Consider the following 20,625-nt stretch of genomic DNA (forward strand, 5'->3'; position numbering starts at 1 on the left):
TCATCATCCAAAACTGGCTCCAACAGGAGATATCGTTTGTTTTAGATCAAGCGATATCTACTTTATAGATATCGCTCAATGAAATTGCCTCACAATGCTTGGCAGACCTATGTGACGTCATGAGTTACCATGACGTGACAATCAAATGACATCACAAATGGCTGTTAGCAGTACTTTTTGCACTTAAGACACTGCTTATTACTGTCTAGAGTTACAATCATTCACGATGGTTATGTGAGGCAAGAATAGTATAGAAATGTGTCTCACCCGTTCGTGTAGACGATATCAGGAGACCATACCGCGCTCACATTAGCAGTGATCTCCTGGACCTGGTAGGGGTACCAAGCTAGTCGCTTGTCTTTCCACATCTAACGAAAAAGAAAAGTTGGTATAGCCCCAATAAATAATAAACACCAAGGTACCACATCGGTAACGTCATGTTGAATTGCAACGAATGAGGAAACGGTAGATTTGTCCATCTGAAATCTGTATTTCTGGAAAAATGTGTCAGTGTATTAACTTATTCACATGTGTTTTTGTATTTAGTTCATCAATACATCTTTATTTCATTCTGGTTCTGATTAGTTGGTATATTCAAACCAAACCTGCCTTGTTTAAAATCTCATTTAAAAACTACTTGTGTTATTTGAGTCGAGTAGTATACAGATGTACCTTTCGCAACTTTTAAGGTGGTTTAGGTGATAATGTGAGCGTGTGAATACAGTCTGTAATATTTGAGCTATATGACAGTAGCATGTTCATAATCGAGTCTTGAGAGGTAAACCTGCTACTGAAAACATGCGCAATGATTGGACATTGGGACACGGTGACGAACAGTCCGTCAGCCATTCACAGACCTTGACCACCCGGTGCTGTCTGGTCTTCGCCAGAATCATCACATACAGACCTACAGACGTGTCACTTACGATTTTCATGTCCAGCAGTGACTCCATCTCCCTTCGGTTGAGGTCCAGATCACGAATGTGGTATAATGTGGCCTCGACTGTCACCAGGACAGGGTTGGGGAAGTTATCTGGGGGACGAACTCTTTCATTGTACTTGTGAAAGATGGTAGAGTAGATCTGAGCCGCCTCTTCTTGAAATGCATCAGGGTCGTTTTTGTCTCTTTCCTGTGCCACAGTCCCATAGATACTGAAACATCAAAACATAATCGATTAGGGATATCCTTTCACATACCACTGTCACACGAACAGTGAGTGAGTGAATGTAGTTTGATGCCCCAGTCAGCAATATTCCAGTTTCATCACGTCGGCGTAAAAATATTTGAGTCTTGACCAAACTAGTGGTGAGATATTATGTTCAACGCCCCACAAACAGTCAACCAAGTCAAAGAGCCCGAGCACCCAATACATTGCAGTCGCGTCTTACGAAATAAAATCAAAAATCTATTTCCTTTTAATCACAAGAAATCTATGCCAAAATGTGTCCATTGAACGACCCCGACTACATAATTAGGAAAAGATTTATAGGTCCTATTTATAGGTTACAGGCAGCTATGGTTATCGGGGACTGGTTGAACATCGTAATCCTAACAGGGTCACGTGTACGGTGTAAACAGAGTAAAAGAAGAAGCCACCATTTCATCTAAACTTGATGACGCCCAGTGTCCGCGGAAAGGATGAACATCTAAGCCATACTTGCTAGCATTGCTTGATTTATGAGGGTGATTTTAGCAATAAGTGCTGAAATTAAGACAAGGGAGTATTTCAGTCAATGTCTAAGTTTACAGGTGATAAATGGAAGACATGATACTTACGAACGTCAAGGAATTGGGGAATATTGTAGCCATGTCACAACTACACAACAAGTGACTATTCAAGAACCTACGCTCACAAATCACTGCACTTTATACCCCAGAAACAGGTGAGTATGTCACTCCCTGTAAATGTTAATGCTGAGGGTTATGCCACTTTACCAGGGTTTAAAGCACTATGATAAGTAGAGGAAGGCGAGGGTTCAAGTGTTTAAGATATTTGTAACTTGAAGACGAATATATAGACATCTTATTCTTGGTTTAGGAAATATGAACATATGAACAAGGGGTTTGCCGCAGTGCGTGCTCGGTTCAAACAAATGAACACTAAAACTTAGGGATCACGAAATAGTTATGTGTACATATCAGCCTTCGGTACAAAAATCCCCAAAAATATTCATCATCCCAAACCTTTTTGGTGCAGCGTATAAAATGCCCATTTCCTGGTTTCTCATACATGTACCTTAGAAAAACTAAATTAGTTGGAGCAAGAACCCTGCCCTGTCTATTACCTCGCCAGTCAGAAACATGATATGGGTCATGTATTTATCGACTATGTATAGAGCAGGAACAGACTACCTTAACGAGAAATATCGGGGCAAACTATCATCTAACCAAGCCGTGTATTTGACAGATCCATCCAGCAGGTGCGCTGTCAATCACTCGCCTTGTACACATACACACGTCCCCTCAGCATGGCTGATGTTTGAATGCATCATTGCTTGAGATAATTGGTGATATATATTCCCTGCATCTGGTAAGCAGGCCCTGTTTATGTACCTGTATCTATATTATGGCCGAGGTGTGCCGTCATGGACCGTCTGACCTCGCCCCATGAACACAAAACCCTCGCTCTATTTGCCCGCGACAAACATAAAACTTCATCCTTCTCAATAAGTAATTGGATACGCAAAAGGACTTTCTCTTCTTCCCAAAAGAGCAATGGTAAACATTTTGAAATTGTCACCGGAATTCTATCGAGCTCATTACACGCTTGTAAGAATAAGAAATGGGAACAGGAACACCTCAACCACGTGGTTCACTGTATTTTTATTTATTTTGCGGAAAGTATCACCATTATCCTAATGATACAGGGGACGTCACCTTTGAAAGCACCGAGAAAACGACAACAAATGCGATATCAAAGATATCCTATTTCAAGTGCGATTAGAGGTGATTATTTACATAACGTTAACTATATAGTTAACCGGAATCTGACTAATCCAGATTTTTATCAATACCGAACATATGTTACCAGTCCAAGATAAATTATCATAAACAATAATATTTTTTTAACCATATCTTTTTCTCCTATTTCTATGTCTCCTGTTGATATCTGACTAATTCCTAAGTCCGGATAAGACAGATTCCACTGTATATGCAATTTAGAATTTGAATTGTAAGTGGAATGTGGATAATATCTAAAATCTCCTTGGTGTTTTCCAGTTGCCGTTCTAATATTTGAAAACATATTGCAAAATGTTTCAGACGAGCTTCCAGTCACGGATGTGACAGGAATGTACGAGTCACGCGGCAAAAGTCCTTGTAGCGTCTGATGCATTGTTATAGTTGCAGACGAATTACCATAAATATCATCATGTAAATAGAACTTAAATGTTTCATTTGTGCATCTTAATTGAATAAATGGCTGGTTCACACAAGCACTTAACTCGGTCATAGAGTATCATTAATGCACACTCCACCAGAAACACGTACAAGGTCCTTCCCAAAATAGAATCAAGCAGTTGTCAAGACTCCATCATTTCACTGAAAGCCACACAGTGATGTTGAACGGATCAGTTGGACGACGATTCTGATACGCATCTGATAACATCTAATGAAAGAACCACAAGTCTGGCTTTGCACTGTCAGCGATTTTCTGCAGTCTAATGTATGTTTCAAAATAACTCAGCCAACATGCAAGTTTAAATGAGAAAAACAAATTTAACATTAAACGATTGGTAAATATCTTGAAGAGTTTAAGACAATCCTTTGCTGTGGTGGGTAGCCGGATATTCTACTGACGTATACTCAAAACAACCATAAACAGGGCATGATAAACTGCAAATGAATGCACGGTGGTATGCGTATCAGCTCATTGTTTCCATTTGTCTCATAGTCAAGCCATAATGGCATGTTTCTGTCAGGTTATGTTCCGCAATTTCATAATTTGGTTAAAAAAATTGGATTTGTATACTTTTGCTTGCCTTTATAATGTTCTGATTCAATTATATGCAGTTGACATACGAGTCCAAATATGTTTGTTTTAAATAAGTTTTAACATTTTTATTCAAATTATTCAAAACAGTATTCAAATGATATCGTCATTAGATATTTGGTGAAGACCAAATCATAGTTCAGAAGATTAGCATCTAACGATATAAATTGTGGAAGTCCATCTGAATAAAATCTCCATTTGTCCATTTCGTCATGCTCCATCGTAAAAATAATATTCTACACCCTAAGGCTAGGTAATCTGAAATTTGGATAGGGTGCACACACAAACCACTTTGACCACCAAATGTGGAAGCGAATGTAGCTCCCTAGTAACCTATCTTTGTCGTATGAGGCGACCAATTGGATCGGGTGGTTGTCATCGTATCCCGATTGTGTGGATCGAAGGGCATGATGTCAATCACTGAACTGTCTGATCCAGACACAAATATTTGCCAACCGCCGTCATATAGCGGAGGTATTGATGAGTGCGACGTTAAACAACAAACAAACAAACACTTACACGTAAGTTTAACAGGTCTGTAAGTTTTCCATCCTACATGACCATCTTTTCAGGAGATTTACAGTTCACGTCAATAAAAAACAGTTCTATTGGTTGTGTTTACGTTGGCAATGAACAACACCGTTAGCATTATCAGATAGAGCAAGATGCAATACATCATGACAGATCGTGCAAGTTCAATTAAGCTTTTCCTTTTGTTGGTGTTGGCTGCACTATGCGAGCAGTGCTCACGCTCGTGATTGCAGTGGTTCTGTGATTTGAGAGGTCTTTACCTGTATATATGTAACAAAACGTTAGACAATTTGGGAGTTTGTTCGAATCCGATTTGTAGGCTGACAATGTTTAGTGTAAATCAGAAACCTTTTGACAATTTAATCAAATGTTGGTCTAAATCCGAACTCTTGGTTAGGTTATCATCATCATTGTTAATGGTCACTTTGCGATATTTATACATTATAAACTGTCATTAAGATGTTCGACAAGGGCAGTGACAATGTGTGAGGGTATGCTACAGTTTCGTAGCTTTCGCCAAAACAGCGAGAATCCATTGTATTGATTTGTCACCAGGTGTCCCTCTAACATCATAGAATGGTATCAACGTCTTCTGGTGCCATTACAAGCCGAGTGCACAATACACTTACACCACAGACGTCTAGATCAAGTGATCTAGCGAATGATCGTTAACTTTCGGGAGTTTGCGGAATAGCGTGAAATTCGAGTCATTTTTTTTACCTTTTCTACTTTCAAAACTTCCCTTTGGAATTATGTTTTTAGCGGAATATGTTATGAAATATCATCAAACAGTGTCGAAAAGAATGTGTTCTTTAAAAACGTCAAATTTCACATCATGGAAGTTTGTGAAAAAGATGATCTCTGCTGACTGTTAACTGATAAATAATGCACGAGGGAAAACTGTGTTAAGTACCGACCTCCGATCTATTTTAGGCTGTACGTAACCAACTGATCAGCATCAATCAAGACCTGAAATCTCACGTTCGGTTATTTCCGTAAATATATACCGATAATGCCAGCGCCATCTGTAGTCGGACTGATGAACGACCAGTAACCAGATCAGCAGGTCACGGGTCATGAACACTCATAAGCTGTTCCAGCAAGGTCAGGCAAGACGACTGTTGGTATAATTGGTACAGTCTGTCTAACACACGTCATAATATTAGTGCGTATGAAGTAACTATATACGTTGGTTAAGGAGTGCGTCGTGTACTGGAACAACACAAGCCACTGCAACAGTCTTGTAACTATTCGAAAAAGTATTCGTTACCATGACTCATCATCCCGATAGTTAATATTTGCTGAAAGAAATAATTAACACATTTATTTTTCTTATTCTTACGTAGGGTATGTCGGGTAGTCCCGTGATTTAAGCAGTAGCGTTCGCTCGTCACGCAGAATACCTGTGGTCGTCTCCCTACATGAGCATGGTTATATACCCGTATCTCCGCTGAGACTTCACTCACTCACTACAGACGTATATTATGCATTGAATTATTGACATACTTTAAGAATCAAACGCTGAGAAGGTATGTAACCCAAAATGCCATACATTAGGACACAGTAATGGTTATTAATAACTAAATCATTTTTTTAGGTCTGTCTGCATGACAAGAACTCATAATTAATCTATACACATAAAAACTTATTACAATTATCCAAAAGCATAGTAAACGACCCTAGATGGACATATTCCCTACATAATCGAGTCGTTCTGCTTCAAATGGCAAGTGAGTCGGATTAGAGCACACCCTATGATCTACACACAGTAAGTAGGGATAATTGCATGCACCTGCTCCATTGGTACCCCACTAAGCTTGTTTTGTAATTGAAGCACAATTAATAATTATACCGAGACTAATAGACCACGTGGTTTGGAACTACTTCACTTAGGTATGCAAATGCTAGTTCGTTTCAGCTAGTTAATTGGACAGGTCATGTGGGTTCAACACAGATCTGTATCGTGTGAAAAAAATAGCATGGACAATACCGTTGGCAAGACGATGATACTGAAGACATTGCATTGCATTGGTGATAAGTACAAAAGATAACTCAGATAACTTTTGTTGAATTATTTGAGGCAGTGAACATAGTTGGAGGATACTGACATAAATTTTCAACACTGAAAGTATAAGGCATATTCACTCATTAAAATACAGGAAACTACGGTTATAACGAAATCAAAGGGACCACAAATTTTAGTCCGTTATAACAGTAGTTCGTTATAAGCATATATTCAGAAAATGGACAGGACCAAAAATAAGTTCGTTGTAACCGCCAGTTCGCTATAAAAGTAGTTTACTGTATTTGCAAAAGTTCCAGCTTTCGACCTCCCGCCCTTCATCAGGCACACCCTTTCAGTTTAGCACATTATGCGAGATGCATCTCGAAATGATGAAGTGCTAAACCAAAAGAGTATGCCCGATGAAGCACGGGAGACCGAAATTTAATGAGTATGTATAGTTTTTAGTTTTTATTCTAATTCCCCTTCGGGAATGTTGAAGATTTTATATTTACAAATACAATAACGTTAAACTGAAGCGTTTCTCATATTCATATGATTCCAGTATTCATGGATTCCAAACGAGGAACATGGTGCATTTTTCCTTTACCTATTCCAAGAAATAATAGTATACTAATACCTAGAACATACTAATGTCATGAAATATTCACTGAAGATTTCTATATTTTCCAGTCAATAGGTCTGTTTACCTTCATGTTAATCAACATATTATCTTTAACATAAGACGTCATAGATATATATGTGTGTGTATGTATTCTCTTGAAGCAAACTTATCTCTTTGAGGTCAACGTCATGTCATATCTACCCTTGTACACCTTCATATGCGGGTGGCCCAGTCGTCTAAGGCGCCGCGATTCGCTGTGCAGGGTTGCGTCCCTTGGGCATGCCAGAAACCTATGATTGTGGGTTCGAATCCCGGTTCTCCCCAGTTATGTTTCTAGGTTTGTCAGCACCATACCCGTGCTCGTGGGTTTCACCGAAGTGGTAAACGTCTGAGACCTGCATCACTTCGGGCTTTCCTCCCACATTATCTGACACGCCGTGATATATCTGGAATACTGTTAAAAGCGGCGTTAAACTCAACTCACTCACTCACTCATATGCGTGGTCTTTTGTCATTGTATTCAAAAGAAAGCGATAAAACCCTTTCCATATCCATGACCAGGTGTTTATGAATCATTATGAAATAGTGATGATACCAGGTGTTCGCGAATGATGGACACGGTGATACATGCACACATCGTTGAACAAACTATATGGACAGTCATAAATATATATAGATTGGGTTGGGATTTAGTGAACACCGTCAATACCTTACCCAAATTCAGAAGACTAAGTATAATTTTTTAGATGTTCACAGGCATAACTCGTGTAATACTTAAATGAACGTTGTTGAAAATCAGCATCCTATTAAGACCTTATTTCAGTTTATAGGTCTATTTTGCTGCAACATTAAGTTCTTCCTTTATAAAGGTAATATGACAAGCAGAAACTACGTTCGGGCAAAGTGACATGCTAATGTACATGATTTCCGAAGTTTGATAGGCGGCAGCGGAACACGTATGTGGTGTATATGTGTCGGATGCATTACTACATATGGCGGCGGAGATGCAAGGGTCAGGCTATGCCCGGGAGGGACGCGAGGTAACGGGAACCTCCGTCGCGTTCGCTTCAGGGGGGATAATTTGTTTCTAAATCTCATTTATAAGGTTGAGTTGAAATCAGTGTGTTAAAAATACCCATAAGGGTAAGTCGTTTTGGAACGGAAGTTGCAAGTGGCATATTTAAGCCCTCACGTGTTGGCCTCACGTTTCTTTTCATCGTTTAGAAAAACCAAAAGTTCCGGTCTTGAGCTACTGGATCATATGTAATTTAGAGTTTTGTTATATCATGAAGAATACCTACATAATGGTTATATCGTATACATACTCAAACTTAATAGAGTTGGGTCAGTTTCAAGAAGGAAGCTCTGGTATAAGGATACTGACATTGGGAATAGAAACATGATGTATATTGTCTCAAGGGAGTTCACATTTGTACTGATGCACATATTCAAATCAACTCGTGTCCTAATACACCTTGTAGGTATCCACCAGTCTCTCTCTGTACACCTTCATATGTATGATATCGACTAAGTTCACATAGAATACATCGACCTTCGTTGTGCAAATCTACGGGAGATGCGTGTGCAGCTAAATATAGTCTGCACGCATATTGTGTCGCACGCTGAAAGGTAAACATGCCTTCCACGCAAATAATCCACATCGCCATTCCTCCCTGAATTACAGGCTCAGCATTCAAGATGTCAAATGTCAAGGTCGAAAAAGAAGGGGCCATAACTCAGCTGGATGTGAAGCGGATGTATTTACGTCAGTGTTGCCATTCTTGTCAATTAGATAAGTAAGAACATTCGTCCTTGGCAGTAGAGTCCCATAACAATCTTTGCAGGCATAAATGTTTCAATATGAAAATGGGCAGAAATGATATCGATGATCTTCTTAACAGTTTGCTCAACGTTCACAAGCTCAGAGCTAATAAACCCCAGTGGAATTTAGTTTAAATTCTTCCTTTAAGGGGTATGTACTTTACTCGTACCGTTTTCAGATGGCTTCCTCGACAGGCAAAGTGGTTATGACAATGATGGGAAAGGATCACTGAAAATCACTGATCCATATAATATTTTATGTTCCTGCCCAAAACTGGTGATACTGGTTGTCAGAAGTTATCTACCCACCTACACTGCCATTTCTCTGAAGACTCTACTTACTCTGGACGAGCTGGAACATTTAACTTCAATGCAACAGAGAAACGTCGAGATGCAACATTTATACTCCCAAGATAAAGTTTCAGTTCTTCAGTGTAGGCGTTTGATGGTTATATTATCAGACAGATGCCACGCATTACGATCATCCTCATCTATGTCCTTCTAGTTACTGCTAAACTAGCAACACGTGCAGCCACCGAAACAGCTACCATGCCCCGCACCAATTAGATACACTGCATCTAACCACGGCTTGCAGATTATTGCATGCTTTTGAAACAAATCGAGATCAAAATAAACGTTTCAAGGGTAATCTTGTAGATCATCGGTGTAAATGATAAACAGTATATTTGAGGACTTGTGTAATGTGTTTTAAAGATTACAATTAGGCATATTTTGTACTTGTTTTTGGCATTTGGTTTCTCTAAACAGCTGAAGATGAAGTATTTGTGTCTCTTAAAGGTTGCAATTATCAGTTATGGGGATATTTAGTTTCAGGTCGAAACCTGGGAATAGTTAACATCATTCCTGATAGCTCTCGGCATATATCAGCAGCATCTATGGACGTGTATTGTGACGTGCATGCATGATATGTACTACGAATGCAGTTATTTATCTGTAAAAGTGGTAACCTGGTAAGTGCGAAATATCAAAGTCTGTGACATTCATTTCCACCAGTGTATGATTCGCTCTTTCGTGATTAGAATCTGCCTTGTATCTACATCATTTTAATACTGCACGCCTATGACCTTTATTGTCCTGTACGGTGTTATGCCATTTTTACCAATGGTCCAGCAGTATCACGACGCGGATACCATAAATGGTCTTCTTCGCACATTTGGGGAATCGGATCTGGGCCTTCGGCGTGACGTTCGAAGGCCTTAACTACTGGGTACCCACCACCCATCCTTTGCAGGGGTTTTGTGGCTTTACGCCATTTTTAGCAGTATTCCAGCAATAACACGTCGGGGGACACCAGAATAGGACTTCACACATTTTTACACATGTGGGGAATCGACCCGAGTTTTCATCGTGACGAGCGAACGCTTTTACCACTAGAATGCCCCATCGCCATTGCAGGAAGGTTAACATAACTGTTACATACCATTCCAAACATAGGTAACCAACAATAACTCGATTATTTGACAAATATATTCATCTTGTAATTATCTTATTTCCGTTTATAGTCTAAAACAACATTGCACACCCAGTATCTGAATATGATGTATGTCAACAAACCGGATGTCGTTAGAGTAGGTCCAGTGTTCTCCTTGCTTTAATAAGAGCTAATTATTGATGGCTAGATGGTCATTATGTTTGACATCCATTTCGAACTGCATCGATAGTTGTCTAGGCTGTCAACTATTGCTTTGCCGTGCCCAGAGATTCAGTTTTCAATACGCCGCTGGGACATATCTTGAAGATTGCTGACTGCAATGCGAAATGACATTTGCTGAGGCTTTGGGTTTATCTTTTCAGTTTTGGCATTGGTTAATACTTCCAAGGTCGTTGGTCATTTTTTAAAGATAGCTTTAGTTTTGGCTTTCCAAAAATAGTTTAAGTAGATGGTTTTCTGCACAAAGCTTGTTTCCTTCTTTGGCATCGAGAATGTCCTTTTCGCTTCTATGGGTTTAACAGCTTTGGATAGAAAACAGTCGCAGTAGCAACAGCTATAATAACTCAACATGACTAGTTGGGAAGCAAATACCAGGGATTGTCCAACCACACGTGGTGGATGTGTATTTTCAGCATTTCCATGACTATCCTATTGATCCAAATGGGTATAACTGTCTGTTCAATTCGTGAGAAAGTTGAAGATGAGCTTACAATGTACGCGCCACTAACTCGGATACCGCCAGAAGAGCTAAGCCCCTAACACCTAGCTCTCATTTGTACATTTGATACTGTAAATAAACGTCTGTTTAAAGTTTGGTGCTAAAATACATGGTCAAAAACAGCACAATGAGTCATTGCAATAATACATACTGATGATATTACCAAAAGCAGGAAGGGTCTTGGCAACCCAACTGATTCAAGCGCTTACCTTGTCAAGAGGTAAAATTTAAATAGCTATGCTAGGATATAAGATTTAAGAGCTTACCTTTCAATAGGTGAAAGTGCATTATATCATAGAGAGGTAATAATATTGATTTCCATAATTAAAAACGGGACTATTCTTAATATTGTTCCGTTCTGCTATATACTTATCAACCTGTCGATTTATTTTGTCTTTCTATCAATATGTCTATCCATATTTCTATCTCCATAGGGGGGCACGTATGGCCAAGTCGTCAAAGGCGCCACGATCCGCTGTGCAGAGTTGCGTCCCTCGGGCACGCCAGAAACCTATGATTGGTGGTTCGAATCCCGGTCCGTCCCGATTATGTTTCTAGGTTTGTCAGCATCATACCCGTGCTCGTGGGTTTCACCGAAGTGGTCTGAGACCTGCATCACTTCAGGCTTTCCTCCCACATTAAGCTGACATGCCGCGATATAACTGGAACACTGTTAAAAGCGGCGTTAAACCAAACTCACTCACTCACTCACTCACTCTATCTTCATAGGTATGTTCATGTGCCAGTATCACTGGTTACACAAACACTGTGTCACAAATATCCAAAATGCAATGTAAACATACATTGAACCTTTTTGTGAATGGGTTTATGTTTCCATATAAACAGACATCAAGGTGGTTCAATGTAACTCACCATCTGTACATCTATCTATCTGTGCAGTCACCCCTATCCATCTTCATTTGTTCTATTTTAGTAATGGCTTGTTTGTAAATCTTCCATCAACATAACATATCCGAAGTCCAGATGTGGCGTCGAAATATCGCTGCAATGCCAAGGACTTAAAAGGTTCCCGAAAATACTTTCATCCAACCAGATGAAGGTTTGTCCAGACACGAAATAATGAACTTTACATAGGTGATAATAAAGGGCAACGATGTCTGTGCATTAGTCCCGTGAGTGCAGTATACGAGCTTGAGCTGCATTTAGAAATAACACACAAAACATTGGAAGTCTCGAAATTTTAGTGTTATTTGTCGGGGAAACGTCGTGCACCGGATCTAAATATACCCATATAGTCTAAATGCGTACAGTAAGAAAAAGACAGCATGCAATCTCAAACACCCAATAGTCACGGCTACATAGACCTTGCATGTTTAGGCTTTAAAGACATCATTCCCTATCCAATATTAAAATAGATTATGTATGTAATTGGTGTTAGTTAGTGGTTATAAAATTTAACCAGATCCATTTCTATTTTTTAATAGGGAATATATAATTCACAAACACTTATTTTTTGTCACGACACCTATTTAAATACTGTACAAAAAAATGAACACCGATGAACGATCAGCATTTTTGTGTTATATCCAAAGATTTGTACTCACATGGATGGCATCAAATATACATTACTACACATATTACACGAATGTCTGTTATATCAGATATAATTATATCTAGTGCTGTCTATGAAGTAAATATGTAAATACACACATTTAAACGTTCAAATCCAGGACATGACAATGCATTCCCATCAGCGTTTCACATATACGTGATTACAATACCCGATGACAGAATAAAACATATGATTTACACATATCGTGAGGATGAGATACAACTTTGCCATCATAACCGGATATCACGCTGACGACGTGATTCTCGCGTTAGTTCATTGACAAGCTCAGGCCATTACTCAATTAATCTGCCACGATGTACTTCCTGTCTACCTTAACCTTTGAATATCTGCATGTGCGCACTACCGGATATGTGTTTGGAGCTAAAAGCCTTCAAAACAACAAACATAGTTTATGTCATAGAGTTTTCAACAAACATAGTCATCCTATTCTCTGTGGGTTCTGACGTACTTCATTACAAAGCTGCTGAGAAAGCTGTTTTATCGCGGCAGCGTTTGTGAAATTCATGTTCCATCCATTACAGCGTGTTTTCTTTGACGTAAAGTATCTAAAAGTCTGCCTGAAGGATACAAAAAAAACGTATGGAAACATATTTTAACTTGTATATCTTCAAATTTAGATTACATGAAATGACAGATCATAAAAAATGAGCTTTTGACCAAAAAAATACATTTGGCAAGCATGACAATTTTCGATGCAGATTCTTACACCGTTATCAAGTTGGAGTGGATAATGATGTAAGAATCTACACCACAACATCGCCAAATGCAATAAACCAGAAGTTGTTATCCGTAAAGTTGTACGTTTTCTTATTTATTCACCAACTTCCAGAATGCCAATCAAACAGCTAGTTTTTTTAATAAGCAAATGTCGCCACTCTTCTCCGAGATCAAGCTACCTTCAAGTATCTTTACATGACCCAACGGACTAAGAATATGTGTTTTTGATTACAGGATGAAGCAGCCTTATTACTTTACATGACACAGAAGAATAAGAATATGTTTAATAGATTACAAGAAGGTGGATCAAGAGCTTAGAAGAATATAAATCTAAACGAATGTGGCACTAGAGGCTTGCACCAACAGGAAAAGGTCTTAAACCTTAGGAAGATAACATTAACGTCAGTAAACACCCCCACTCGCCTTCCATTAACACCCTCTCGGGTTCGGAGATAAATGTTTTCGAGAAGGACCACTTCAGGTAACGAATCCAAAACGTTCATAAATGTAAGACTACATTCAACCTGGGGTACCCTGCTGAATGAGCCAAACGTATGTTGGAACAATATCAGTTTGTAGTTTAATCATCGCAAACGGTATGCGTAATTTGTACATTGAACACAATGCGTTATGTATAAAAAACGTGCATTGTTACAATTCGTTCTTAAATTGAAAATATAACATTGAAAACTTTTACAGGTGGCTACTGGGATCAGAACAAGACGAAAGAACGGCATGTTTAATGTCCATGACATTGACGTAACGAGTCCAAATGTGGGGGAGGGGTCAAGCAACATTGTCATAAACTCAATAACGGGTTTTCCCACTGTGAGCAGAGATAACAGCAGTGCATCGCCGACGCATAGAGTCTATCAACTGGGCATGGAAGGCTTGTGGAATGGCTTGCTATATTCTCTGCAACTCTGCTGCCAAATCACGAACGTTATCTGGCAGATTTGGTACGCGACATAGACGTCGTTCCATTTCATCCCACACAAGCTCTTTTGTGGAGAGATCCGGTGAATTTGCAGGCCAAGGCAGTACTTGCACATTGTGCTGTTGAAGAAAAGTCAATGCAACATAAGCCATGTGATGACGGGCATTAACACAAATGTCAAATTGCCCTAAAGACCAACTAAATTGGTTCTCTGACATGCACTTATCCCAACCCAAATCATTACGGAACCATCCCGAAAGCGATTCCTCTCCATGACACAGGCTTGAACATAACGCTCCCCAAGACGTCTGTAGACACGTCGCGTTCGTCTCTAAGGGAAATGTTTAATCTGGACACGTCTGTAAAGCAATAGTCCTCCACCACGACCGAGGTTGACGGACGTGATTTCGGCACCACCTTTGACGGTTTTGTTGATGACGTTGCGTCAGGATAGGTTGTATGGCGGGACGACGTGGTCATATCCCGTTAGTGACGTACGTGATGCCTGACTATGTTGGGGTGGATACGCCGACGTCCTGGAATGACCTGAGCAGTGGTCACTGCAGTCTGGAACCTGTGCCGGAGATGGGTCACCTGTATCCATCTGTCCTGTCATGGCGTTGTGGCGTCCGGGACATGAGCGATCGGCAACTTCTTTATTTTTCTGATAACTTCTCAGTGCTGAAATGGTGTTTTGGTGGCAATAGAAATGCGCAGCCACCTGACGTCGAGACATTCCCCCACGGACCGTCCCAATAGCCTCATGACGTTGTGCAGTCGTCAGTCTTTGCATGATGTGCGGTTCATTAGCCGTTTATTTTTTTTAACGATCAAATGTCAAACAATTAAGCTTCCCAAATCGACAGCAGTGTTGTACATTCATGAGCTCCACGCAGAGATCGAGATGCACATGCACAAACGTGTCGCACGTGCCCATGCCGAAACCACTGACGTCACGAAACGTAGCACACGCATATGTGTTCAATTCAATTCACTGATGTGTTTACATCTGTATTTGTGTACACATGTAGTTCGAATATATATTTTGAATTCCCATGTGCAAAGTTTTTTGGTGGCTAGTATATATATATCACATCATCAATTTGCGCATCGAATGTTATTATACTGTGTAACATTTGCATCGTAACCTCCTTGTAGCATGAAACTTATACAACACAACCTTTGCAACGTGTAAACTTATGCATCACAACCTTTTTAACGTTTAAACTTATACATCACATCCTTTGCAACGTGTAAACTTATGCATCACATCCTTTGTAACGTGTAAACTTATACAACACAACCTTTGTAACGTGTATACGTATGTATCTCAGCCTAGTTGTAACGAAAGTCTTATGCATAGCGACATCAATTAAATAGTGTTTCACCGTATGCATTACAACGTAAGTGTAGTATTTATCGTATGCATCACAACGTAATTGATGTATGTATCGTATACATCACAACGTAATTGTATTATGATCGTATGAATCACAACTTAATTGTAGTATGTATCGTATGCACCACAACGTAATTGTAGTATTATCGTATGCATCACAACGTAATTGGTGTATGTATCGTTGCATCACAACGTAATTGTATTATTATCGTATGCATCACAATGTAATTGGTGTATGTATTGTATGCATCACAACGTAATTGGTGTATGTATCGTATGAATCAGAACGTAGTTAGTGTATGTATCGTATGCATCACAACGTAATTATAGCAATATCGTATGCATCACAACGTAATTGGTGTATGTTTCGTTGCATCACAACGTAATTGTATTATTATCGTATGCATCACAACGTAATTGTATTATTATCGTATGCATCACAGCATAATTGTAGTATGTATCGTATGCATCGCAACGTAACTGTGGTGTAAACCGTATGCATCACAACGTAATTGTTGTGTGTATCGTATGCACCGCATACATCATCATCGCGACATCATTAAAGAGCGTAACATGTTAGTCGTAACATCACTAAAGCGTGTAAGACGGACGAGGCAACGGAACCAGAATTGTGTAAATGAATAGTTTATATGTAATGCATCCACTCGAAGCAATAACAGTCATGTCCCGGTGATAAAATAGCAAAACACTGGCAATGTTAATAGAAATAGATGTGTTCTCCCTTCTTGGAGGAACTGCTGGAAAACCACATGTGCAGCAACTTGAGCTAACCTACAGCATCCTCAGCTCCCCGACAGTCATCTCTGGCTGACAAATCATGCCAGGCTTACAGGGAACTGTGGAAGATGAGTGAAAGACATGCACGAAAAACAAAATATGTTCATAAACTAATATCATGTTGAAAGCATCTTTAGCTTGGTCAGGTGGACAGCCCGGATCAAAAAGTCGTATATATCAAATTTCCTTTAAGGAGGACTCGTTAAAAGCCGGGGAAACAGGACATTTTTATGAAGTTTATGAAGTAAGTATTGCAACAGTCTGTGAGTTAGCGATGGGAATCTTGTATTTTTTTTTCTTGTTTTTACATAGATGGAACATTCTGCTCTTTCAGGGTGACTGAGGTAGCTATGTTATAGACGATAGTGTTACCTTCTTACATCTGATAAAACAGCTTAGCGTAACTGAAGACAAAACTCATTTATTTCTGTTATGAGAACTGTAACAAGCAACAAAAAAGTGAAAGTTTGGCATTAAAGATTCACTTCAGGTGTCTTGGCTGTAAAATGATGTATCATGTCAACATAGAATATTCCCATATATATAAGTTTCTATCATTGTAAAAGGAGCATTGCTGGCCCACTCGTCTTAGGCGTCGCAATTTGCTCTGCTCAGTTGCGTCCCTTGGGCATGCCAGTTACCTGAGAAAGAATCAGAAGGCAAACCTATAACTTGATTTACATGAATTTGTCTCACACGCCCCAACAGTTTTCTGTAGCTTGTCCACGAAAATATTTCGAAAGTTTAAGGTTCTCGATATTTGTTTAGGATTCTGATGAACCAACCAAACGCACATGCTAATATGAATACCAATTCCTGCATAGGATGAATCGGTTCGACTCGTGCTTTTACACTTTTCGCAAACACCTGATGTCATAACTGATTGTCAATTATTTAAATCATTTAATTATGACTGTTATTTAGCCGTTTACGCTCAATGGAGCTGTTTCGATGGAGTGGTTATTCTCTGTCGCTGAGGTTTACGTTTCATGTTTACATTTTATGTTTACATAAAAATATAAAGTAAAAACACAAGCCAAACTGGTGCATTTTATGTTGCATTGGATTGCCCCCCCCCCCCCAAAAAAAAATTGTGTGCTGTTATATCCTGAGCTTTCAATCCTTTTGGAACAGAAAATCCTAAAAAAAAACAATGTGTGGCAACATGGTCATATCAATGTGAAATGTTTGTCCCAGGGTCTTGATTCACAAACAAACAGACTGAGTTAAATGAGTCTACTTGCTGTGTTATTTCAGTCATACTTACTTAACAGCGTTTAGCGGTGACAAAATGAGTGTAATTTCTGGGAAATGTTTCAACATTATGTAAATATCACATTTCTCACGCTGCTAATGTTCAATGTTATAAGGGGGTCACAAAAACAACAGTAAAACGTAATTATTTTGCTGTAATATGGTTACATAACAATTGCTTACAAATGTTAATTATGTAGTTCTTATTTTTGGCTTAACCTGTTAATGATAGGTTCTTGGTGATTATCACAGACTACTTCCAAACGACATTTCTATTGGCACGCTCGGTTCGAATACACACCACGACTTAAAGAGCTCTTCCCTCTTTCAGTGTTGGTATGTTGGAAACTATGATATAGGATGCTGGTGAAAAATTCAAGTTGAAATTCATATAGGAATGTTTACGAGATGCATAAGAACCCCGTGTCACTGTACCTTGGGTGATGAAGATGAACTATTAAGATGTAGGTATTCAAAAAACACGTAATACATCTGATTCAAATCAATGTTGCAATATGACAACATTCTACCGAGAACAAGGTTGTAGTTTCACACAATACAACCCTGGCAAGAAGTTGATCAAAATTATGTTATGGAATATGACCCTGCGTTTTCTTTAGAAACGCTGACTAGCCTAGCGTCATGGAGTCCGAACATTTCAACTAACTGTAGGCTGTCTATGAAGCTGCTGACATATATTTGTCTACATTCGGTTACAGTAACAACAGTCTGGGCACGCATTGTGGATAAGAAGATCACGTCGAGTTTGTAACGCTATCCGTCAAGATAAACTTAACAAATGGTTGCTATTCTGCAAGCACGTTACAAAACAAACACTTAGGCTATTTCTTATTTGGGTGTTGTTCACCACGATCCTTGAAGACAAAACAGATGAGACCATGAGCCACGTGGTAAGTTGCACCACTTGGCATCGGCGCTTTGGGAAGATGCACTTCAAGTAAATTGTTCTCTTGGGTTCAAGTAAAGTGTATAATTCACGTAGTGAACATGAAACTGATGCTCTGGTACATACTGGCGAGTATCTTGTCATGAGAACATGTTTGCGGTGGAAAAAATAATGTAGGAGAAAAGAAAAGAGAATTTTATTCTTAAGGGTGTCATCTTTTTCTGTTTGTTTTATTTTGGATTCATTATTGTATATTACACTTTTTTACTCATTGCGTGGCAGTCGTTGGATGGGGATGCCATTCATGTTTCGCTACAATTATATATGTGCTCCTCTGTTATGTTTTACGCCGGAAACGTATACCAGTTGCTACTATAATGAAGCGAAAAGCACTGTATGGGTGGGTTTCTTTAAGGCCGTTTTGAATAATATCACGGCGTGTTAGCTTAATGTGGCAGGAAAGTCCGAAGTGTTGCAGGTCTTAGACGTTTACCACTTTAATGAAATACAAGAGTTCAGGTATACTGCTAAAAAAACTTAGAATTCCAAATAGAATCATGGCGAAGAACCGGAATTACAACGAAATGCACAGTAGGTTTACCAGAATATATTTATTTATCAAAGGATGAAGGTCTCCTTTTCTGATTATTATGTTCAAACTTCGATCGTAGAAGCAGTAGTAAAACACGTAATAACTGTTTATTCAACGAAGAAGCAAGTTGATTCGAAAGCCGTTGGTTGACATCCACTTGTCTCTTTGCATACATTGTTTTAGGTTTTCACATTTGGAAACGCCTTAACCATGTTGATTTCATATGTTTATTATCGTTATCAATTATTTGTGTCAGAGGGTCACATCCCCACGCGTATTACGTCACATGACCTCCAACTTTGACCATAGTGTCAATATTGTTCATGATCAAGTCTTTGAGAGGTATTTAGAAGGGATACACATGAGGAAGAGAGTTTATGAATGTCAACTTCTTTATATTGAGGAACACAACGTTTTCGGAGTATATGCTTAGGCATATATATAATACAGAAGTTGACATCCATAAATTCTCTCAGAGCATATTATGATACTATTGTCAATTTATTGGCATCACAGGTGTAATGCACTGTATTAACCTACTGGATTATGTCGGTACTGAGCTATTGGAAAAGCTACAACATAATGTGAAAGTTTATGCCGCATCAGCAATGTTGCAGCCATTCGCTGGGATAATCAACAGTATTATATAACACCGTATCATTATAATATAAAAACTTGATAAAACATTGTTTACGAAATAGTTTACGAATTATGGCGAACAATATACGTATTTAAGCAATTCCAAAACAGTATGTTAATTGTGATGAATCTGTGTACAAATCATTACGAAACAGTTTAAGATTTACGATGACATAATTATGGAGGAACAGACAACGATTGAGGTAGACATCATATTGCTGACGTGTAATTGTGATAGGTTCATTGTTCATTTTGAAAAGACACTGGACAATTAGACACTTGGAAAATATTCAGCAGTTTATATACGCGTTGATGTTAACAAACGTATACACTTCATGCACTTTATTTCCAATAAAATAGTGATGCTTTATAAACCATGAAACATGACCACCGTTTTAAGATAAGACGTATCTTATTGGCAAAGTCATTGTCAATCAAAGTTTGACAAAAATTACTTAGCAACAGTCCCCAGAGTCGTTATGCGTGATTAATGACCTGCGAACATCCACTAGTTGCACACCTGTCTTCCACATGTTTGTTCGCTTCTTGGGGCTTAACCCGGCCTTGATGTACGGGGAAACAAGACTAAGGAGTGAGGCAGGGGCGGCTAGGACGATAAACTATCATCTTAACTGACGAGTAATTA

At 39.0% G+C, this 20,625-nt stretch overlaps 1 protein-coding gene across 1 annotated transcript in view; it reads right to left on the reverse strand.

The window, feature by feature from the left end:
- Positions 1 to 20,625, reverse strand: part of LOC139472679 (neuronal acetylcholine receptor subunit alpha-6-like) — a 54,084-nt gene that overhangs the window by 2,272 nt on the left and 31,187 nt on the right. The window contains exons 2-3 of the mRNA XM_071255143.1: positions 927 to 1,152; positions 268 to 368 (exon numbers count right to left, since the gene is read on the reverse strand). Of these exons, the coding sequence (XP_071111244.1) occupies positions 268 to 368; positions 927 to 1,152 (327 nt within the window). The remainder of the gene's footprint in view (positions 1 to 267; positions 369 to 926; positions 1,153 to 20,625) is intronic.

The sequence above is a fragment of the Haliotis cracherodii genome, unplaced genomic scaffold (genome assembly GCF_022045235.1).
Source record: "Haliotis cracherodii isolate W230 unplaced genomic scaffold, xgHalCrac1.p SCAF_1, whole genome shotgun sequence".
Taxonomy (NCBI): Eukaryota; Metazoa; Mollusca; class Gastropoda; order Lepetellida; family Haliotidae; genus Haliotis; species Haliotis cracherodii.